Below are 25,140 nucleotides of genomic sequence, written 5' to 3' on the forward strand. Positions count from 1 at the left end.
TGCCACCCAAAACGTCCCGGATGTTTTCGTGAGAAGACCGATTTTTGGGATATCTCCTGGTCAAATCAAATTTTAATTTGTCACATACACATGGTTAGCAGATGTTAATGCGAGTGTAGCGAAATGATTGACAAATGGTCTGATAAACATTGCTGTAGCTCAGCCACCTTCCACCGCAGATGTAGAAGGCCGAACATCAACAGATGTAGGATTGAGACACAGCCACTAGCTCAAACAGACGGATTTTGAGGGGGATTTTGTATTATTATTTTATGATGCCTCGAGCGGAGCATGAGGAGGCCTCAAGCATAGAATCTTTTATTGGTTTATTTGTATTTTTCATTTTTTATGGCCAGCTCATGATGCCGCTTGATGACATGAGGCCTGAGGCAATTGCCTCTTCTGCCTAATGGTAAGTCAACCAGTGCGTATGTACGTGTGTGTGTGTCCCTCTAAAATCATACTTCTGTGAGCGGTTTGCACTTCCTTAACATGCAGCACGCAGCTCAGTTGGATCAGAGAGTCGTTGGTACACAATGAGTTGTCCAGCTGAGGGCTTGAAGCGGTGCTGCTACATACAGGGGGCTTCAATGGGAAACTGCTCCACAAATACTTGTAATTACCGTCACGGCCCTAGATATGTGGCTGGCTGCTCACTGAATGACTGGTCCCTGAGAGCAATTGTCCTCACTCTCTCGCTCAGACGGCCGTGACTAGTGGGTAAAGGGCGATAGGTAGTCTAGCGGTTAGTGCATTTGGACGGTAAACGAAAGGTTGCTGGTTCGAATACCTGACAAGGTAAAAAATAAAATCTGCCGATGTGCCTTGTGGCACTTACCCCTAATTTAACCAAGGTTGCCATACTACTATGGATGACCCAGTAAAACAACAAATGTCACTGCACCTATCAGGTGTGTGTGACAATAAAACAAAGTGTGGAGAGAAATGCATCCCAAATGGCACCCTACACCCTATCTCCACTGGTTAAATGTAGTGCACTGTATTAGGGAATAGGGTGCCATCTTGGGGACAGCCATACTGCAAAGTATTCAGACCCCTTGATTTTTTCCACATTTTGTTACGTTACAGCCTTATTCTAAAAACAAGGACATTTCAAGGACATTTTTTCTAAGTGACCCCAAACTTGAGAGATAGATAGAGAGCTTAGATAGAGCTAGATATATATTAGATAGAGAGATATAGATACATAGAGATATAGATAGACAGATATAGATAGACAGATATATATATATATATATATAGATGGATAGAGAGACATAGATACATATATGGAGATAGATACATAGAGAGATATATAGATATAGAGACAGAAATAGGTAGAGATGTATAGATATAGAGAGATAAAGAGCTAGCTAAATAGCTATATAGAGAGATATGTAGATAGAGCAAGATATATATATATATATATACATAGAGAGATATATCGGTAGAGATAGAGATATATAGATGGAGATAGAGATATATACATATAGATAGAGAGCTATATAGATGGATATATAGGGAGAGAGAGCTAGATATAGCTATATAGATAGAGATATAGATATATAGAGAGAGATATAGATATATAGATGGATATATAGGGAGAGAGAGCTAGATATAGCTATATAGATAGAGATATAGCTATATAGATAGAGATATAGCTATATAGATGGATATATAGGGAGAGAGAGCTAGATATAGCTATATAGATAGAGATATAGCTATATAGATAGAGATATAGCTATATAGATGGATATATAGGGAGAGAGAGCTAGATATAGCTATATAGATAGAGATATAGATATATAGAGAGAGATATAGCTATATAGATGGATATATAGGGAGAGAGAGCTAGATATAGCTATATAGATAGAGATATAGATATATAGAGAGAGATATAGATATATATAAAAAAAAGTATTTAGTCAGCCACCAATTGTGCAAGTTCTCCCACTTAAAAAGATGAGAGGCCTGTAATTTTCATCATAGGTACACTTCAACTATGACAGACAAAATGAGGAAAAAAATCCAGAAAATTACATTGTAAGATTTTTAATGAATTTATTTTCAAATTATGGTGGAAAATAAGTATTTGGTCAATAACAAAAGTCACTGTGTGTGTGTGTGTGTGTGTGTGTGTGTGTGTGTGTGTGTGTGTGTGTGTGTGTATGCATGTATATATATATATATATATATATGAGATAGAGAGAGAGAACTAGATAGATATATAGTGATATAGATGAGATAAAGATACATAGAGATATATAGATAGAGCTATATATGGAGATAGAGATATAGATACATAGAGATATATAGAGAGAGATATAGATATAGAGAGATATGCATAATGGAAGAGAGGAGTGTATTTTCATATCTTCACTCCCTGGATTTTGGGTGACTAATGAGAAGCCATTGGTCGTCTCTGTCTGCAGCCAGCAGGGATGTGGTGCCTTTGCTATACAAGGTTAAATGTGCTTTATAAGACAGGCATGAAAACCAATGGCCTGTAAAATCAGCTCTGCTGCCCACTGAGTGAAATAAATAATGCTGCTGTATGCTAAAGCAAAAAGTATTGGCCTATTGCCATGCTACATTTGGCAGAAGTCCGCTCACTGAATATGGGAGGCTGACCATAGAAAGAGTTGTAGCTACTGTCGTATTTAAAGAGAAATCCAGATATTTATCATGTTACACTTGAGCACAACCACATGAAAAAAGGCAAGGTTTCCATCCTGATCTCTCCAGACATAATGTAGTTCACGACAGATGGCTCCAATCAGTCCAATCACAAGTGAGTGGTCCTGTCCCGCCAGTCCAACTGGACCTGAGAACACAGCAGAGCTGACAACTGTGGTCATAAAACAACCAAAACACCAATCTCCACTTTTTCTTCCTGCCTACCTCGGCCCCGCCTCCACAATTTCTTATTAATCTCTCTGGGTAAGAGGAATTCTCCTCACCAAACAGGGAGATTTATTTGATTCTTTCTCCTAGGAATGGTGACGTTTAATGTCCTGTTGGAGAGGGGCAGAGTATGTCTCCAAAACAAATGAAAAGAATGACTGACCAACTTTAACTGTATGTCTGCAGTATGTGTGTTGGAGAGGGCCAGAGAGAGGGTGTAAGTCTGTGTGTGTTGGAGAGGGCCAGAGAGAGTAGTGGTGAGTCACCTGTGAGGGTAATGAATCTCAGAGGATCCGTGTTGATTGCCACACAAAGCCAGCTCTGGAAAAGGGGGGAGGGGGACAAACTTGACACTTCTCTCCCTGCTTCCGTCATCCCATGGGGTCATTGTTTTCCCCCTACCAGCGGTAGACCATCGCTCTGTCTCTACATAGCCAACTCCAATAGGTCTTCCTCGTCCGCTCCTCCCTCACCCCCTCCATTTAATTCCTTACCAGCGCTACACATCCACTCTGTCTCCTAAACTACTTAGCCAACTCCTCTGGGCCTCACTTCACCTCGTCTCCTTTTCTCACCACAAGTCAATACTTCAGCCTTGTTGTCAGCACCTCTGATTGAATGCTCGATAAACTCCCTCTGAGTGACATTATGTAATGATGAAAAACAGGGTTCACAGGAGGTCAGAGTTCCAAAGAAACAGAACTGACAAAACAGGAAACACAGCATTGCAAACAAGACAAACTTAGTTCAGTTTGTAGATTTTAGTCCTTGCCAGAGAATAACCTCATATAGGAAAAGCATGCTGGTGCTTCATGGGGAGGAAGTGTTGGCGTCACCCAAGAATGTTCCCTATAATCTGGCACCCCTACAGTCACTCATTATTCAGGAGCCCTCTGTTAATTGTACATGTTTATTAGAACAACACTGCAGCTAAGCATGCCTCACTGGATCAGAACAACACTGCAGCTAAGCATGCCTCACTGGATCAGAACAACACTGCAGCTAAGCATGCCTCACTGGATCAGAACAACACTGCAGCTAAGCATGCCTCACTGGATCAGAACAACACTGCAGCTAAGCATGCCTCACTGGATCAGAACAACACTGCAGCTAAGCATGCCTCACTGGATCAACCAGCAGGGATAACACAACTATAAAACATACTGCTAAATGTATTGTATTTTGTAAGAGAGTGAAATTCCACCCTCATTTAAGCCAATTAAAAAAAGAAGCTTAATTAGACAACACTGAAATAGAGAGACTGAGACAAGCTATGTAAATGCTCTTTGAGCTTGTTTTAAATATTATTTTCTTGTGATTTTTAGCCAGGGCTCTTAGTGTACAGTAGGGTGGACTGCATTTTGCACAAAGGGTTGTGTATTGATTGAGATTCTGTTATGAACAAAACAAAAAATGGAGGAATGTTTTAGAATGACAAGCTCCCATTTCTATACTCAGTTTTGAGATAAAATAAAAAAAATATGAATAAGAGTTCCCTCATTTAAAAGTCAGAGCTGCTGTATTGTATGGGTCCTAACACACAGTGGCCCTCTGCAGTTATGACTCAGTCTGTCACAGTTAAACACCACAGACCATTACAGTACTATGCGAAGCATCCACAATTGCCGGGTTTATCCGGGAAACAAATCATATTAATCATATCATATTGAATGACGTGAACTATCATTTGAGAACGATTATCACCTCAGTTAGGGAGGCAAAATATTCCATCTGTTTTAACAGTAGGCTAGACAGCGCCAAAAACCTAGCTTTTTAATAGGCAAAGTGAACGCTAGCCTATTCTTAGACAGAAATAGTTAAATAGTTATGAGGCGCCATGTCTTGGTCCTGTGAATCGGTGTGTGTACAGGAAATATAGAGAGGCTCCACGTGGATCGTGCTGATGGGGAGCGGAAAACTAGGGAGCAAAGTGAAGCGTGTGCACAGACAGCAACACCCCTCATCAGACCTTAGCACAGCAGGCTGGTTAAGAGAAGTGTCAAATACATTTCTCAGCAGGAGGGAGCTTTGCATGATTCATTAAAACCGATAATTAACTTGTGTGGATGGGTCCGTTTTGAGCACCTCCAACTTGCTGGAAAGTCTAAATGTCATATTGACATGACATTTTTAAAAGACACTTAGACCTTCCATGTCTGGAGCGTCCTCCTTTCGCGAAATGATTTGAAAATGCCCTTAGGATATGTCATAATTGGGATTCATGACGACGACTTTCCATATATACACAAGTCAACCCTCCGGCTCAGACAAGCACGTTAATTAGCTACGATGAATATTATTTTTCATGGTTTTCTAAAATGATTGAATATATGAACCTCTAAAAATATTAACATGATATAATAATATTTATATTACTAATGAATCAATGCTTTGACATGATGAAAGGGATGGTCATTATTTCAATGTCAATACTTTATCATCTTTCTAGTTTCTATCGAATAATGTTATGGTCATCATTCATTAATGAATGATAAACCATCATGCCCAGGCATCATTTGTAGAAATGGAATTAAAGAAAGCCTCGAGCGGCATCAAGGATAGCGGTGCGCTGCGCGTCTCTCCAAAACTTACCTACAACCAGCCACAGGAGCACCTGTTTCGAAAACACTGGTGTGGTATCCGATGCCATGGTCTTCTTTAAAAACGACTATCCAATGCAAGAAGTTGGAGAAGCGTTAAGATGAAACAGACGATAAAAGCGTCACAATTCTCCTCCCTAATGTATCCACTAAGAGACGACTCTGTCACAGAATCACAGAGTTGTAATCCATAAGCATTCGACTCGTTCCTCTCAGCCAACTATAAAGGCAGCTCAACTGTCGTCACCGTCACTATCACCTTGCGCAAAAACTCGGAAGAGGTACACTTGGTTCTGGTCGTCGGGAGTTTTGCTTTCGGAGTAACCTATCCCGCCAGCTTTCTTTACGAAATAGATTCGCTATCATTTAAATAAATATGCAACCAACATAGAGTATTGACAATTAAAAAAATTGTAAGTTCTATTAGAGTCCAAAAACCTTGCGTACACTACGAGGACATACTTGGCAACTCCAACCAACCATGCGCAAGCGAAACATACTGAGCCAGAGTAGAGCCACCAGTGAACTGCTGGGTCTCGAGCGTGCGTTCTCTTGACTGACACCAACAGAGAGTGCGTGAGAGAGCTAAGGGACCATAACCAGAATGTAAACCAGGGTTCCCCAACACGACGCAGGTGATTTGATTTTACGCCCCACGTTCTGAGCAAAACAAATATATTATTTTATAAACACCAGCAAATCAGCTCAAATTAATTTTAATTTTGGAAATCTGTTCCAAAGTATTCCCAAGCATACAAATGTCAGCAAGGTTTAAAATGAATAGGTTTTAGGCAAATGTATATGTTTGGGCTTCTTGGGGTCAATTTGCAGTCTATCAATTATTTTACAAATATGATCCGGCCCCCTGAAATCGGTACGCATGATCCCCGATGTCGGTAAACTATTCTGGGGGTAATGCCGCGTTCAAAGCAACTGGGAAATCTCGACTTCCTACTTCAGTGTGTTCAAAACACGTCTGGGGAAAAATATCGATTTGATCTCGCGAACTCGGGCCTCTTTCTAGAGCTCCGACCTGAAGATCACTGATTGTTCGAGTTCCCAGTTGTTTTGAACGCAGCAATAGGCAGAGGCCGACTTTGCTGCAGGGACTACATTACATTCAGTACTGTACATGAAAAAAAATTGTGACGAACCGGTGCCTGTTACACATTCAAAATGAACACTTCCTTCTGGGAAAAGTGATCAGTATCATCCTGGTGTCATTGTTGACATAATAAATATGACTTCCATCCTAGCCTACTACACATTGTGATGTCAAAGTTCATAGGCTTCAATATATATATATATATTTTTTTTTTAAGATAATACGTTTGACCTATGGGATTGGATTTAAGGGGTTAAACCAGACAGGTTGCGCAAGCTTGACGATTAAGTAGTACAGTCCAACCTCACCTAATGTTGCCATCTAGCGTTAGAATATATAAACGCAGAATCACAGCTCCCGCAATTCCAACAAACCGCTCAAATTCCTCATTGGCATAGATTATTAATCTCTCCACCCGATAGCTGATGTGTGGTGAGCGTTCTGGCAGAAATGGTTGCTGACCATGCATCCCCCCCAAGTGGGTGCTACACATTGGTGGTGGAAGAGGTGAGTCTTGGTGGTGGAAAGGCTCTATAGGAAATCAATGAATCGATGCCGATGGACATATAATTCATGATAATACTGCATGTACAGGAAGATAAAAATGTTCTCAAAGACCAGAGATCTTAAATGGAAGAATACACATTTTTTTTTTTTTTTTTTTTTTTACAATACCTTTTTTTACTTAAAGAATTTACTACATTGTACAAAATTACTACTGGCATACTAGCCTACATATCCTTTAAAAAGTAATGACGTTCAATGTACAAACAAGATACAAAATCGGTATGGTGACTATCGAGAGCAGTTTATTTTTTCCATCTACAATACACTTAAATCCAGTGGGAAGAACAAGGTCTTACAAAAAGAGGAATAAATTAAGGTACGAGAGCTACAGCACAAGTGCACTTACATGGTGAAGCACAACTTCAAACAGCAGAGAGAAAAAGTGGTATGTTTAAACTGAGAAAAGTTTCCTCTCAGAGCTTTAAAAAAATACCACTCATTTTGGTCAATCACCATCTCTACAATCTCTGATGCAATTCAATAATATGACAAAGAATGTTCTTGGCAAATTAGTTTATAAACTCAGCAAAAAAAGAAACGTCCCCTTTTCAGGACCCTGTCTTTCAAAGATAATTCTTAAAAATCCAAAATAACTTCACAGATCTTCATTGTAAAGGGTTTGAACACTGTTTCCCATGCTTGTTCAATGAACCATAAACAATTAATTAACATGCACCTGTGGAACGGTCGTTAAGACACTAACAGCTTACAGACCGAAGGCAATTAAGGTCACAGTTATGAAAACTTAGGACACTAAAGAGGCCTTTTTACTGACTCTGAAAAACACCAAAAGAAAGATGCCCAGGGTCCCTGCTCATCTGTGTGAATGTACCGTAGGCATGCTGCGAGGCATGAGGACTGCATGAAGATTTTTGGCCAAGGCAAAAAATTGCAATGTCCTGACAGACGCCTAAGACAGTGCTACAGGGAGACAGGACGGACAGCTGATCATCCTCACAGTGGCAGACCACATGTAACAACACCTGCACAGGATCGGTACATCCGAACATCACACCTGCGGGACAGGTACAGCATGGCAACAACAACTGTCCGAGTTACACCAGGAACGCACAATCCCTCCAGTGCTCAGACTGTCCGCAATAGGTTGAGCGAGGCTGGTAGGCCTGTCGTAAGGCAGGTCCTCACCATAAATCACCGGAAACAACATTGCCAAAGGGCACGAACCCACCGTCGCTGGACCAGACAGGACTGGCAAAAAGTGCTCTTCTCTGATGAGTTGCGGTTTTGTCTCACCAGGGGTGATGGTTGGATTCACGTTTATCATCAAAGGAATGAGCGTTACATCGAGGCCTGTACTCTGGAGCGGGATCGATTTGGAAGGGTCCGTCATGGTCTGGGGCAGTGTGTCACAGCATCATCGGACTGAGCTTGTTGTCATTGCAGGCCATCTCAACGCTGTGCGTTACAGGGAAGACATCCTCCTCCCTCATGTGGTACCCTTCCTGCAGGCTCATCCTGAGATGACCCTCCAGCATGACAATGCCACCAGCCATACTGCTTGTTCTGTGCGTGATTTCCTGCAAGACAGGAATGTCAGTGTTCTGCCATGGCCAGCGAAGAGCCCGGATCTCAATCCCATTGAGCACGTCTGGAACCTGTTGGATCAGAGGGTGAGGGCTAGGGCCATTCCCCTCAGAAATGTCCTGGAACTTGCCTTGGTGGAAGAGTGGGGTAACATCTCACAGCAAGAACTGGCAAATCTGGTGCAGTCCATGAGGAGATGCACTGCAGTACTTAATGCAGCTGGTGGCCACACCAGATACTGACCGTTACTTTTGATTTTGACCCCCCTTTGTTCAGGGACACATTATTCAATTTCTGTTAGTCACATGTCTGTGGAACATGTTCAGTTTGTCTCAGTTGTTGAATCTTGTTATGTTCATACAAATATTTACACATGTTAAGTTTTCTGACAATAAATGCAGCTGACAGTGAGAGGACGTTTCTTTTTTTGCTGAGTTTATATTCATGACACAGAGAGAGAACACTTCACATCTTATCAGAGTGGCTATTTTAAGTTAAAAAACTAAACGTGATGTGTTTTAAGTCTTTCCGTTGAGATGGGTGTTGTTCACAGATCACTTGTTCAAATGAACTGTATTTGAAAATGTCTTCTGCTTTTACCTCTACTGCACATCGTCTCGCAAATACCTACTTCTGATCTACCGCCCATCTGATATCTAAAATACATTTAATTACATCTTACATTAGTGAATAATACAGTTGACTGACAACTTCCTACCACCAGAGATCCTGTATGTGATTGGCTTAGTGTGGAAAAGAACCAATGGAGAGACAGTTTGTGATAGGACTATTTCCTCTGTCAGCCTATGAGTCATGTCACCTGTCATTGATGACCACAGCCAGAAAGTGTCAAGACTACATGATTAGATATTAGCATCACACACAGACACTCCAGTCGTAAGCAGTGGCCTCAGTAAGATGAAAAACTAAAGTACAGTATAGGCCTAGATACAGTAGAAATAGTGGTAGTATTAGTACTAGTAGTGGTAGTATTTCCTTACTGTGTAAAGTTATGCGATCATAATTTAACATTCTGCTAGCTTAAGGCAGATTGTAGCTACAGCGTTTTTATATGGATACAAAATAGGAATAACATTTTAGATGTGGCTAAATTCATGCCTGCATTCTACATATTGCTGTTGTCTCTGATAACTGAGTCTTAAATCAGATTCAGAAACATCTAGTGAGCACCAGGTCCTATCTGAACACTGGTACTTGATTGATTCACTCTGTATGACTTTAAATAAAAAAGGTTTTAAAACACAGGACTAAAAACCATCAGTAGAAAGTCATTGTTTCATATCTTCTCAGAGTCCAGGTCCAGTGCTCCAGTGTTTCATATCTTCTCAGAGTCCAGGTCCAGGTGCTCCAATGTAATTCAGTGGCTTGAGGAACAGATGTCCTCTTCCTTAGCACTTATTGCAGTCCCTTCCTGCTGTAAACATTTCTAAAAGGGAGTCTGTGCACTTTGTAGGAATGCTTATGAAAAGAAGCAGTGAACCAACTGTGGTACTAAAATAAAAACACTGCTCCAAACTGGAATATAGTGAGACGAGGAATTCCAATCTCTTGATTGCTGCTGGTTTGGGAATAGTTTGGGAACACAGTAGGAGATACTGGCTGTCACTAGGGCAGGAACTTCCCCCAGGTTTGGGAACGCAGTAGGAGATACTGGCTGTCACTAGGGCAGGAACTTCCCCCAGGTTTGGGAACGCAGTAGGAGATACTGGCTGTCACTAGGGCAGGAACTTCCCCCAGGTTTGGGAATGCAGTAGGAGATGAATGTGCTCAGGGTAGGAAGTAGTCCCCTAGTTTGGAAACACCAGGAGTAGGAAGTATTCGTTGTGAGGAGGGTAGAAGCTAGCTCCCTCCCTGGTTCCCACTCAGAGCTCAGTGGTCAACAGACCATTGTGCTTGGTGCCGTGCTCTTTGGGTGGCTGGGCCAGAATGCTGGTGAGAGGAGAACAACTAAATAAAAAGCCCAGAAGACCTACTTTTCAGTGTGCACAACATAAAGTAATGTATCATAGTAATATTCTAGTAGAATAGGAATACTGTATTGCTAGCCAGTATAATGTGATGCATGGGAACGTCACAACGTAATGAGAAACTGCACAAGACGGTTCACATCCATCAATCTATGCATATTGTTCCAGGAGACCTGCCTGCACCATTCATCTTTCCATTTACCTGATGTGATCACTACCAACTTGTAGTGGTCACAACATGCATCTGAACGAACAGACATTATTCAGCAGTACAGCCAAACTTTATAACTTCTGTAGGGATGTAGTGGGAAATTAAACATTTAGCTCCAGCTTTTACCAAGCTATTTCAAGAAGCTCATCAGGACCATAATTAGTAAATGGGGATGTTAATCACTACAGGCTTCAATTATTAAACAGGATGGAGAATTATATTGTCTACTCTTTACAACACAGCATATGGCATGGCACCAAAAACACATAGCAACGATGACCACAATGTCCAGATGAGATGACCTAAAGAACATTAGGACAAGGTAGAGATGACGACGTGCCACGACGGAGTTACCTGGTCTCAATCACATTGTGCATTTGAGAGGAGAGATGGGGGTGCAGGGCTGAAGTGAGAGCTCCACCTTCAGGTTGGAGAGGGGCGGCGGTCTTTGCAGAGGGGTCAAGGTCAAAGAGGTCGTTAGTAAAGATGGCAGCGAGTGGCTGTGTTAGAATGGGAGGAGGAAAGTGGACTGGCTGTGTCAGTCTCTGAGGCAGCTACAGTAGGGATGGTAGACTGACATACAGACAGACTAAAATACAGACATACTTAAACACAGGACAGAAAGGCAGGCTAAAGACAGACAGGAGCATTAAAGCCTGGAGGACAGTGAAAGTCCATCAGTACTCACTGCAGCAGCAGGGATGATCCAGCGAGGTGATATCATGGGCTTGGATTGCACTGATGATGGCGGTAACTACAAGAGAAGAATGTTGAAGAGTTACACTCAAACACCTATCACCTGGCACAATGAGGCCAAAGTAAATAGGTGACCTGTCAACGTACAGTAGGCCTATTGGGTTTAAACTTGAAAGCGAATCGCACTTATTTTTGGTAAGTTTGATCTAGTCAAGGCAACAGATAACAGCAGCTGAAGCGTGAGGCAGCAGACGGGGTCTATAGACTTACTACTGGGGTTGGGTCTGAGAAGTCTATCAGGTTACTGCTCAGTGGCGGAGGGGTGGGCATCTTCAGCTCCTCAGGTTCGGCCTGCATAGTGACAAGCCAATAGCTACGTTACAAACAGCTATCACATTCCCACAAAAAAAGGCATACAATTCTCTGTGCATTCAGATGTAGTTTCCATTCTAATGCACGAGAGTAACCGGAAAAGCAAAACACAGATGAATTGATTACCTTTGTTGGTTGCCCTCCGTTAAGTATTTCAAGGGGCATCATAGGTGCTGATTGCATGAGATCCACAGCCAACATCTCAACACTGAAGAGGACAGAGGGACGAGGCAGAGGACAGAGGGACGAGGCAGAAGACAGAGGGACGAGGCAGAAGACAGAGGGACGAGAGTTTAATTCATTCCTATGGGGTCTGATGAGGAAGTACTGAACAATAGCAAGGCTAACATACACATTATCAATGGACACAATCCTCACAAGTGCTTAATATACAAAGACATGTATCCAGGCAGAATTGAGTCATGTCACATTAGCAGGAGTGTGATTCCCATGCTCAATCAGATGGTATCAGAGAGCTATGATTCCCATAATCCACAAGATGGCAGCAGAGAGCTGTGTAAAAACACTGTCTTGGTCTTGAGTGCTGCAACCTATAGCCTAGTAGACTAAAGAAGGCTTGCTAACAATGCTGACTAGAATCTAAGAAGTGACATATATCCTTAAATGAGTTTCAGATGGAGCTGTAGTCCTGACTGCTGGACAGGTGGCCCCCTTAACCTGGGTGTGCCCCACTCTTAGCCTCACATAGGGCTGGGCGATATGGCCAAAATATCTCCTCCTCATGAGGTGATTTTTGACAGTATGACGGTATTGAATGTTTTTTGAATAATAAAAGTTGTAAATGTGCTTTATGAGTTGTGTAGTATGACCCAGGGTGGCAACACATAGATTCTACAAGTTATTTCAATGGAGCTTTCTCCATTCTGATTGAACAGTATAAAACAAATCAAGCTTAAACCAAAAGTCCATCTCATTTTACAATATATAATTTCCACACTGGGACATAGGGCTTGCACGATATGTGCATAAAAATAGAGGCCTTATTTTTAACCAAATATTGCAATGTCGATTTGACTTCCGATTTAGATCAACTGTTGGAATCATGAAAATATAACAATGACCACAGATGAAAAAGCCAGGGAGGCATTCGTATTACTATTCATTAGAATACTAATAGGATCTCTATGTAGGTATTATTGTGACAGGGTAGGAACCAAAGTGTTGGACAGTGTTTCCCAGGGGAGTGGGACCCTAGAATGTTTGGCTACATTAAATACTCTCTCTTACTTCATGTAGCTAACATATTCATTCTTTGCCTATTCCTCTCGGATTCAGAAGATACTGTTGCATAAACATATTGATTTGGGCCTACACCAGCACTGGTATAAGGCTGTAGCTAGCTACGTTTGCTCTGACAGTGAATGAACACCATCCAACATAAACACCCCCCCTAACTACTGTACACCATCCAACACCCCCCTAACTACTGTACACCATCCAACACCCCCCCTAACTACTGTACACCATCCAACATAAACACCCCCCCCTAACTACTGTACACCATCCAACACCCCCCCCCCTAACTACTGTACACCATCCAACACCCCCCCTAACTACTGTACACCATCCAACACCCCCCCCTAACTACTGTACACCATCCAACACCCCCCTAACTACTGTACACCATCCAACACCCCCCCTAACTACTGTACACCATCCAACATAAACACCCCCCCCTAACTACTGTACACCATCCAACACCCCCCCCTAACTACTGTACACCATCCAACACCCCCCCTAACTACTGTACACCATCCAACACCCCCCCTAACTACTGTACACCATCCAACACCCCCCCTAACTACTGTACACCATCCAACACCCCCCTAACTACTGTACACCATCCAACACCCCCCTAACTACTGTACACCATCCAACACCCCCCTAACTACTGTACACCATCCAACACCCCCCCCCTAACTACTGTACACCATCCAACACCCCCCCTAACTACTGTACACCATCCAACACCCCCCCCTAACTACTGTACACCATCCAACACCCCCCCTAACTACTGTACACCATCCACCATAAACACACACCCTAACTACTGTACACCATCCAACACCCCCCTAACTACTGTACACCATCCAACATAAACACCCCCCCCTAACTACTGTACACCCTCCAACACCCCCCCCCCTAACTACTGTACACCATCCAACACCCCTCCTAACTACTGTACACCATCCAACACCCCCCCCTAACTACTGTACACCATCCAACACCCCCCCCCCTAACTACTGTACACCATCCACCATAAACACACACCCTAACTACTGTACACCATCCAACACCCCCCCTAACTACTGTACACCATCCAACAACACCCCCCTAACTACTGTACACCCTCCAACACCCCCCCCCCCTAACTACTGTACACCATCCAACACACACACCCTAACTACTGTACACCATCCAACATACACACACCCTAACTACTGTACACCATCCAACATACACACACACCCTAACTACTGTACACCATCCAACAACACACACCCTAACTACTGTACACCATCCAACAACACACACCCTAACTACTGTACACCATCCAACAACACACACCCTAACTACTGTACACCATCCAACATATAAACCCTAACTACTGTACACCATCCAACATACACACACACCCTAACTACTGTACACCATCCAACAACACACACCCTAACTACTGTACACCATCCAACAACACACACCCTAACTACTGTACACCATCCAACAACACACACCCTAACTACTGTACACCATCCAACACCCCCCCTAACTACTGTACACCATCCAACATAAACACCCCCCCCTAACTACTGTACACCATCCAACACCCCCCCCCAACTACTGTACACCATCCAACACCCCCCCCCCCCTAACTACTATACACCATCCAACACCCCCCCTAACTACTGTACACCATCCAACACCCCCCCTAACTACTGTACACCATCCAACACCCCCCCTAACTACTGTACACCATCCAACACCCCCCCTAACTACTGTACACCATCCAACACCCCCCTAACTACTGTACACCATCCAACACCCCCCTAACTACTGTACACCATCCAACACCCCCCCTAACTACTGTACACCATCCAACACCCCCCCTAACTACTGTACACCATCCAACACCCCCCCTAACTACTGTACACCATCCAATACCCCCCCCCCCTAACTACTGTACACCCTCCAACACCCCCCCCCCTAACTACTGTACACCATCCAACACCCCTCCTAACTACTGTACACCATCCAACACCCCCCCTAACTACTGTACACCATCCAATACCCCCCCCCCCTAACTACTGTACACCATCCAATACCCCCCCCCCCTAACTACTGTACACCATCCACCATAAACACACACCCTAACTACTGTACACCATCCAACACCCCCCCTAACTACTGTACACCATCCAACAACACCCCCCCTAACTACTGTACACCCTCCAACACCCCCCCCTAACTACTGTACACCATCCAACACACACACCCTAACTACTGTACACCATCCACCATAAACACACACCCTAACTACTGTACACCATCCAACACCCCCCCTAACTACTGTACACCATCCAACAACACCCCCCCTAACTACTGTACACCCTCCAACACCCCCCCCCTAACTACTGTACACCATCCAACACACACACCCTAACTACTGTACACCATCCAACATACACACACCCTAACTACTGTACACCATCCAACATACACACACACCCTAACTACTGTACACCATCCAACAACACACACCCTAACTACTGTACACCATCCAACAACACACACCCTAACTACTGTACACCATCCAACAACACACACCCTAACTACTGTACACCATCCAACACACACACCCTAACTACTGTACACCATCCAACACACACACCCTAACTACTGTACACCATCCAACATAAACACCCCCCCTAACTACTGTACACCATCCAACACCCCCCCCTAACTACTGTACACCATCCAACATACACACACACACCCTAACTACTGTACACAATCCAACATACACACACACCCTAACTACTGTACACCATCCAACAACACACACCCTAACTACTGTACACCATCCAACATAAACACACCCCCTAACTACTGTACACCATCCAACATAAACACACCCCCTAACTACTGTACACCATCCAACACACACCCTAACTACTGTACACCATCCAACACACACCCTAACTACTGTACACCATCCAACAACACACCCTAACTACTGTACACCATCCAACACACACACCCTAACTACTGTACACCATCCAACACACACACCCTAACTACTGTACACCATCCAACATAAACACCCCCCCTAACTACTGTACACCATCCAACACCCCCCCCTAACTACTGTACACCATCCAACATACACCCTAACTACTGTACACAATCCAACATACACACACACCCTAACTACTGTACACCATCCAACATAAACACACCCCCTAACTACTGTACACCATCCAACATAAACACACCCCCTAACTACTGTACACCATCCAACATAAACACACCCCCTAACTACTGTACACCATCCAACATAAACACACCCCCTAACTACTGTACACCATCCAACACCCCCCTAACTACTGTACACCATCCAACACACACCCTAACTACTGTACACCATCCAACAACACACCCTAACTACTGTACACCATCCAACACACACACCCTAACTACTGTACACCATCCAACACACACACCCTAACTACTGTACACCATCCAACACAAACACACCCTAACTACTGTACACCATCCAACATAAACCCCCCCCCCTAACTACTGTACACCATCCAACATAAACACCCCCCCTAACTACTGTACACCATCCAACACACACACCCTAACTACTGTACACCATCCAACACATAAACCCTAACTACTGTACACCATCCAACACACACCCTAACTACTGTACACCATCCAACAACACACACCCTAACTACTGTACACCACCCAACATAAACACCCCCCCAACTACTGTACACCATCCAACACCCCCCCCCCTAACTACTGTACACCATCCAACAACACCCCCCCCCCTAACTACTGTACACCATCCAACAACACACCTTAACTACTGTACACCATCCAACAACACACTCTAACTACTGTACACCATCCAACATAAACACCCCCCCTAACTACTGTACACCATCCAACACCCCCCCTAACTACTGTACACCATCCAACACCCCCCCTAACTACTGTACACATCCAACACCCCCCCTAACTACTGTACACCATCCAACAACACCCCCCCCCCCCCTAACTACTGTACACCATCCAACACACACCCTAACTACTGTACACCATCCAACAACACACCCTAACTACTGTACACCATCCAACAACACACACCCTAACTACTGTACACCACCCAACATAAACACCCCCCCGAACTACTGTACACCATCCAACACCCCCCCTAACTACTGTACACCATCCAACAACACCCCCCCCCTAACTACTGTACACCATCCAACACACACCCTAACTACTGTACACCATCCAACAACACACCCTAACTACTGTACACCATCCAACAACACACGCCCTAACTACTGTACACCATCCAACAACACACACACCCTAACTACTGTACACCATCCAACAACACACACCCTAACTACTGTACACCATCCAACAACACACACCCTAACTACTGTACACCATCCAACAACACACACTCTAACTACTGTACACCATCCAACAACACACACTCTAACTACTGTACACATCCAACAACACACGCCCTAACTACTGTACACCATCCAACACACCCTAACTACTGTACACCATCCAACACACCCTAACTACTGTACACCATCCAACACACCCTAACTACTGTACACATCCAACACACGCCCTAACTACTGTACACCATCCAACACACCCTAACTACTGTACACCATCCAACAACACCCCCCCTAACTACTGTACACCATCCAACAACACCCCCCCTAACTACTGTACACCATCCAACAACACACGCCCTAACTACTGAACATTGGCAAGCACATGGAACATACACATAAACACACACCAATATCTCACCAGTTCTAATTTTAACCATATGAACACTGCACAGTTTACTTCAAGAAGCATTAAGAAAGAACACATTGACCCCCCCCCCCCCAAATGGCAGGCCCACTCCTCAATCTATACAGTGTGAGGTGTTTATTTCCCAGTCTCACCTGGCCAGCAGTGTGGGTTTGAGGAGGTCCCTTGACTCCTGTCTCTCGGGACGTGCAGTTAGAGACAGGGAGGAGTTGCTGCCCATACGGCCACTACGCACCTTCAGCCTGGGAATGGCAAAGAGTGGACAGTAAGAGAGATCTACCTCACCCTCCACTACTCAGCTCAGCCTAAACATCCAGTTTGTTGAGGCAAATGTAGATTGTTTTCGATGCGAGTCACCTTTGTTGCTTCCCTCCAGTTGTTATTGTCCTACTGCACCACTACATCAATCCCTCATCTTGTGCACTTTGTTTGAAACTCAACATAAGAGGTCACTGGAGAAGGGCAAAACAAAGCTCCGCAAACTGCTGTTTTTTGTGTGTGCAGGGATGCAGTGGTGGTGTTTAGGTTTGTTTTACAACAACAACAAAAAAAGGGGTGATTTTCTTTCAGAGGAATTATCACCTTAACACATTTAGTCTTTTGTCTTAACTTCACTACAGCTGCTGCAAGAATCCCTCCTGTCAATCAACCCCAAGAGTCCTGCCCACAGAAAAGTGGGCAGCCCCTGGGAATGAGCCATTGATGTCATAAGAGAATTATGCCAAGAACCCTCATAAATATTCTAGCTGTTAATGAGCTTTGGAGGAAGGCTGTGATTGGCTTAGGCTGGCTGTGGAGTGTTGGGGTGACTCCAGGGAGATGGAGACAGGGGAGGCTTGGTGACATTCCAAGATTGAGGTTTCCTTTGTCATCAAATACTGTACAATAAAGCGTGATCATCCAATGCTTTGAATGCACGAAGGGGAAGTGACAGATTGCACACTAAAAGGGTAGAGACTAGGGAACACAACCGTAGTGACTCTTCACAATGCTTTGAATGCACGAGGGGAAGTGACAGATTGTACACTAAAAGGGTAGAGACTAGGAACACAACCGTAGTGACTCTTCACAATGCTTTGAATGCACGAGGGGAAGTGACAGATTGTACACTAAAAGGGTAGAGACTAGGAGCACAACCGTAGTGACTCTTCACAATGCTTTGAATGCACGAGGGGAAGTGACAGATTTCACACTAAAAGGGTAGAGACTAGGGAACACAACCGTAGTGACTCTTCACAATGCTTTGAATGCACGAGGGGAAGTGACAGATCGCACACTAAAAGGGTAGAGACTAGGGAACACAACCGTAGTGACTCTTCACAATGCTTTGAATGCACGAGGGGAAGTGACAGATCGCACACTAAAAGGGTAGAGACTAGGGAACACAACCATAGTGACTCTTCACGGTGTCCTCACTCACCTGGCTGCAGCTTCCTGTACATTGGTGTTCTTGTCCCCCATCACAACGTGCTCCTCCAGGGAGCTCTATAACATACAGAACATCAGTGGAGGTATAATACAATCAATGTGTAAGGTTGCGTGTATTTCAAAAAGAAACCTGCCACTGTACCCAACATCCTGGTTATCCAAAGTTTACAGTACTTATACAATACTTCCTCGTCTACATGTGAGACTCCAAAGCATCCCTGTACCATTTCTATGTTGCACCAAGATGATTTCTGAGTGTCCATCGACAAAGTGCTAGCACAGACAGGCAGAAACTGCTCCTCCAATAGCAATCCCTGATCACGCTTGTAGGCGATGTCATGGCGACGGTGGCTAGCTAAGCTTATGGGCAGAAACATGTAAATGGGTTTTAAAATTAACAACTAAGAAAGAATTTCTCACTTCTCCGATTGACTTCCCAACCCCGTCTTGGTCTGTGGAACCTGCTTCGAAGCATTCCTGGAAGTATCGCAAAACTCTGTGGTGCTGGTGTTCAGTACCTAGAGGACAGTACCGCTAAACTCTGTGGTGCTGGTGTTCAGTACCTAGAGGGCAGTACCGCTAAACTCTGTGGTGCTGGTGTTCAGTACCTAGAGGGCAGTATCACAAAACTCTGTGGTGCTGGTGTTCAGTACCTAGAGGGCAGTACCGCTAAACTCTGTGGTGCTGGTGTTCAGTACCTAGAGGGCAGTACCGCTAAACTCTGTGGTGCTGGTGTTCAGTACCTAGAGGGCAGTACCGCTAAACTCTGTGGTGCTGGTGTTCAGTACCTAGAGGGCAGTACCGCTAAACTCTGTGGTGCTGGTGTTCAGTACCTAGAGGGCAGTACCGCTAAACTCTGTGGTGCTGGTGTTCAGTACCTAGAGGGCAGTACCGCTAAACTCTGTGGTGCTGGTGTTCAGTACCTAGAGGGCAGTACCGCTAAACTCTGTGGGGCTGGTGTTCAGTACCTTGAGGGCAGCCTGTGCCTGGGCTTTGATAATGTTCCTCTTCAGGTCCTCTGGGGGGCGAAGTGGAGAAGGCACAGAGCTGCTAGCCACACTGTTCAGGCACTCCTCTGTGAGCTTCACCACATCCTCCTTGTGGGGGGGGGACCAACACACACACAGTTAGGCTACAGTATCTTCCTGTAAAGGCTGTAGTTACAATATCTCTGCCCTCCACCTTCCTTAAAGATAAAAAAAACACCCCACCCCCACAATGGCTCCCCACCCCCACAATGACTCCCCACCCCCACAATGACTCCCCACCCCCTACAATGGGCCCCCACCCCACAAATGGCACCCCACCCCCTACAATGGGCCCCCACCCCACAAATGGCTCCCCACCCCACCCCTACAATGGCTCCCCACCCCACAAATTGCTCCCCACCCCACCCCTACAATGGCTCCCCACCCCACCCCACCCCTACAATGGCTCCCCACCCCACCCCACCCCTACAATGGCTCACCACCCCACCCCACCCCTACAATGGCTCACCACCCCACCCCATACAATGGCTCCCCACCCCACCCCTACAATGGCTCCCCACCCCACCCCTACAATGGCTCCCCACCCCACCCCTACAATGGCTCCCCACCCCACCCCTACAATGGCTCCCCACCCCACCCCTACAATGGCTCCCCCCTCATCCTTTCTCCCCAGCCCACTGAGTTGCTCCCTGTCTGCCATTGCGTCCATTACATTAGCCTGTCAAAGTGGCCTACTGTCTTCCTCAGCATATGGAGCCAATTAGGGTCCCTGTGAAACTAAAACCAACACTCCTGGCAAGCCCCCTGCCTTTCAGCACACATCAAATCAAAAACCATCACACATGAGATTTTTCCCAGAGAGACGGTCCATGCAGCTCTCTGCCCCACCAGAGAGACGGTCCATGCAGCTCTCTGCCCCTTCCCATACAACGCAGCGCTGCTCGTCTGACTGACACTAACCAGGCTTTGTTCCCTGTAGAGGGCAGTGTGTGTGTGTGTGTGTGTGTGTTCCCTGTAGAGGGCGGTGTGTGTGTGTTCCATGTAGAGGGCGGTGTGTGTGTGTTCCCTGTAGAGGGCGGTGTGTGTGTGTGTGTGTTCCCTGTAGAGGGCGGTGTGTGTGTGTGTGTGTGTTCCCTGTAGAGGGCGGTGTGTGTGTGTGTGTGTGTTCCCTGTAGAGGGCGGTGTGTGTGTGTGTGTGTGTTCCCTGTAGAGGGCGGTGTGTGTGTGTGTGTGTGTTCCCTGTAGAGGGCGGTGTGTGTGTGTGTGTGTTCCCTGTAGAGGGCGGTGTGTGTGTGTGTGTTCCCTGTAGAGGGCGGTGTGTGTGTGTGTGTGTTCCCTGTAGAGGGCGGTGTGTGTGTGTGTGTTCCCTGTAGAGGGCGGTGTGTGTGTGTGTGTGTTCCCTGTAGAGGGCGGTGTGTGTGTGTGTGTGTTCCCTGTAGAGGGCGGTGTGTGTGTGTGTGTGTTCCCTGTAGAGGGCGGTGTGTGTGTGTGTGTGTTCCCTGTAGAGGGCGGTGTGTGTGTGTGTGTTCCCTGTAGAGGGCGGTGTGTGTGTGTGTGTTCCCTGTAGAGGGCGGTGTGTGTGTGTGTGTTCCCTGTAGAGGGCGGTGTGTGTGTGTGTGTTCCCTGTAGAGGGCGGTGTGTGTGTTCGTTCCCTGTAGAGGGCGGTGTGTGTGTTCGTTCCCTGTAGAGGGCGGTGTGTGTGTTCGTTCCCTGTAGAGGGCGGTGTGTGTGTTCCCTGTAGAGGGCGGTGTGTGTGTGTGTGTTCCCTGTAGAGGGCGGTGTGTGTGTGTGTGTTCCCTGTAGAGGGCGGTGTGTGTGTGTGTGTTCCCTGTAGAGGGCGGTGTGTGTGTTCGTTCCCTGTAGAGGGCGGTGTGTGTGTTCGTTCCCTGTAGAGGGCGGTGTGTGTGTTCGTTCCCTGTAGAGGGCGGTGTGTGTATGTTCCCTGTATTCATGTCTCTTTTGTGCATGTAGAGTATCCCCCTTTCATTTTCTCCCTCCTCTCCCCTACCCCCCCTCTCTCTCCCTACCCCCCCCCTCTCTCTCTCTCCCTACACCCCCCCCCCTCTCTCTCCCTACACCCCCCCCCCTCTCTCTCTACACCCCCCCCCCTCTCTCTCTACACCCCCCCCCCTCTCGCTCCCTACACCCCCCCCCTCTCTCTCCCTACACCCCCCCCCTCTCTCCCTACACCCCCCCCTCTCTCCCTACACCCCCCCCCTCTCCCTCCCTACACCCCCCCTCTCCCTACCTACCCCCCTCTCTCCCTACCTACACCCCTCTCCCCCTACCTACACCCCTCCGCCCCCTCTCTCCCTTCCAGCTGAGTGCATTGACCTGGTTGTTCATGTTGAGGTTGGCTCTGGAAGGGACAGGGAGCGAGAGACTGTGTAGTTCCAGCTGCTTCAGCCGCGCTGCTGCCTCTGTTGAAGAAACACGGACACGTCTTTACTGTCAGTAACATTCCTGGTGAAACAGAACATTTAACTGTGGAATACATTTCACAGTTCTATTCAGAACGTTCAATAACACCAGTGACTGTCTTTGGTGTACCAAGCCTCCCATAACAAACATCCTGTGTTCAGTAGGCAGGATATTTGCAAGGCAGTGCGCTTCTTTTTGACATTATACAACCTTACCGAACACAACTTCCTCTGCAGGGGGAGTACTTTTAACGAGGAAAGTACTACTACTAAGGCTACCTACTAAACATATGACATGACTGGTGTTATACAGTAAGTCCAGCCTTGGCATGACTGTGTGAAAGCTCACCGGCAAGAGAGACTTTCTCCTCCCCTGTGAGGCTGGAGGCGGAGGCAGCCATGCTTAGCCCCGCCTCCTCAGACAGGCCTGCTGTCGCCATGGGAACGGGTGTATGGGTGTCGTCATTAACGCATGTCTCCAGTAGATCGGCTACGAGTGGCAAGGCCATGCTGCGGACACACACACGAGGACAGATACAGGCATGAGAGGGAGACACTGCTATACAAGCAGAGTTTTTCCAGAGCATTTGATCTGACAACAAAATGAACAACCTCCAGGGTAGTTACTGGGCCCAGCCCCCCCCCCCCCCCTGATCAAGTCACCTGGTACAGAAAGACAGGGTCACAACATGAGTATGACTTACCTGTGAACACTGGATGAGAAAGACGGAGTCTGCCCCACTGTGACAGTTAATGAATGAGGCTCAGAGCCAGCACCATGCACGACTAATCCTGAAATCAACTGACCATATCCATAATAACACTTGTAAGTCAACAGCTGCTTTATCAGGCCTCGAGTTAGCTCAGGTAACTGCATGGTAATGAGGAAGTAGATTGTTCTCTACATGAAAGAGGGCCTTGACGTGAGACCAGCAGGGTGTAACTTACACTTGGCTGCAGCCTGAGGACAAAGACACTGAAAGCGGAGGGAAATATTACCACCTACTGCCTCAAGTCCTGTAGACGTGACACACCACACATCATGTAACACGACAACGGCATCATCTATACAAATGTGAGGAGAACAACAATGGTCTGAGAACTCTTTACACACAGTTTGGGAGGGAAAGGGAGACTGGTGGGAGAAGGGAGTTGGAGAGGGAGGGAAGGGGATAGAGGGAGTAGAGAGAGGGGGCGGTGTACTAGCTAGCGGATCACATTCTATATGTAACTGCAGTGAGATTACAGTGTGTGTGTGTGTGTGTGTGTGTGTGTGTGTGTGTGTGTGTTCCCTGTAGAGGTCAGTGTGTGTTTAGAGAGGCTGTGTTTACTCAGACAGCCCAATTCTGATATTTTTTTTCACTAATTAGTCTTTTGAGCAAAACAGATCAGCTCTGAAAAAGATCCGATGTGAAAAGATGTGAAAAGACCAATTATTGGACAAAAGAGCAGAATTGTGCTGCCTGTGTAACCGCAGCCTAAGAGGCTTTGATACAACTGGTTTCAGTTGTCAGAGAGACGACTCCTGCCTCTTGTAGTAAATAAGATGCTGCCAGCTACTAATAATTACACCTCAGGGACTAGTGACATCACTGGCCATAAGACAGCCGAACAGCACTTGTTGCCTCTACAGAATTAACAAACAAGTATACAAAATGACTGAGTGCAGTGCACTTTACACTGAAACTATATAAAACAACAACTGCCTCCTCACTGCCCATCTGGAGTTGGGTGCTTTATTTCTGTTCATTATCAGAAGTCTCAATAAATTACAATACTGAGACAACCTTTGTTCACACGACTTAATAATGTAAACAGGAAGTTTATTTAAAATGAAAAAAAAAAAAAAACATTGGTAGAGCTGTGTAATAGTATTGTCAATATATAGAAATAATATAGAATTATTAGACTAGCGAGGAGTTTCCAGCAAGTACACTGTTAGGAATCCATCTTCTATCCGTATTCATAGTTTGTGCATTAACTTTAACACCGATTAAGGCGAGACCGAAACATGTGCAGATCCATAAAACGTACCATAAACAGATTCACATCAACAATGATAAAAGCGTTGGTTGAATCAAATCATTGGATGATTGAGAATACACAAAGACAGCCGGCAGCAACATGATATGTAACAGATGGGGAAATGGGGGAAATGAGAGGGTTTCCCCAACTGGGGAAGTGAGGACAAGAGGAACACTTCATATCCCTGG

General features: G+C 45.6%; 2 protein-coding genes across 5 annotated transcripts in view; both read right to left on the reverse strand.

Moving 5' to 3' along the window:
• ramp1 (receptor activity modifying protein 1) overlaps window positions 1-6,086 on the reverse strand; it is an 80,110-nt gene extending 74,024 nt beyond the window's left edge. The window contains exon 1 of the mRNA XM_020462285.2: window positions 5,497-6,086. Coding sequence (XP_020317874.1) covers window positions 5,497-5,554 — 58 coding nt within the window. The 5' untranslated portion in view covers window positions 5,555-6,086. The remainder of the gene's footprint in view (window positions 1-5,496) is intronic.
• A 1,310-nt stretch (window positions 6,087-7,396) lies between these two features.
• LOC109871120 (band 4.1-like protein 5) overlaps window positions 7,397-25,140 on the reverse strand; it is a 51,790-nt gene continuing 34,046 nt past the window's right edge. For 2 of the 4 annotated variants that reach the window (XM_020461959.2, XM_031805851.1), the window contains exons 17-26: window positions 23,277-23,437; window positions 22,842-22,927; window positions 20,487-20,615; window positions 19,511-19,575; window positions 18,225-18,332; window positions 12,115-12,196; window positions 11,887-11,967; window positions 11,609-11,674; window positions 11,275-11,420; window positions 7,397-10,671 (exon numbers count right to left, since the gene is read on the reverse strand). In XM_020461959.2, coding sequence (XP_020317548.2) covers window positions 10,605-10,671; window positions 11,275-11,420; window positions 11,609-11,674; window positions 11,887-11,967; window positions 12,115-12,196; window positions 18,225-18,332; window positions 19,511-19,575; window positions 20,487-20,615; window positions 22,842-22,927; window positions 23,277-23,437 — 991 coding nt within the window. In that variant the 3' untranslated portion in view covers window positions 7,397-10,604. The remainder of the gene's footprint in view (window positions 10,672-11,274; window positions 11,421-11,608; window positions 11,675-11,886; window positions 11,968-12,114; window positions 12,197-18,224; window positions 18,333-19,510; window positions 19,576-20,486; window positions 20,616-22,841; window positions 22,928-23,276; window positions 23,438-25,140) is intronic. The other 2 variants (XM_031805852.1, XM_031805853.1) reach the window with 2 other exon arrangements.

Source organism: Oncorhynchus kisutch, linkage group LG26, assembly GCF_002021735.2.
Source record: "Oncorhynchus kisutch isolate 150728-3 linkage group LG26, Okis_V2, whole genome shotgun sequence".
NCBI lineage: Eukaryota > Metazoa > Chordata > Actinopteri > Salmoniformes > Salmonidae > Oncorhynchus > Oncorhynchus kisutch.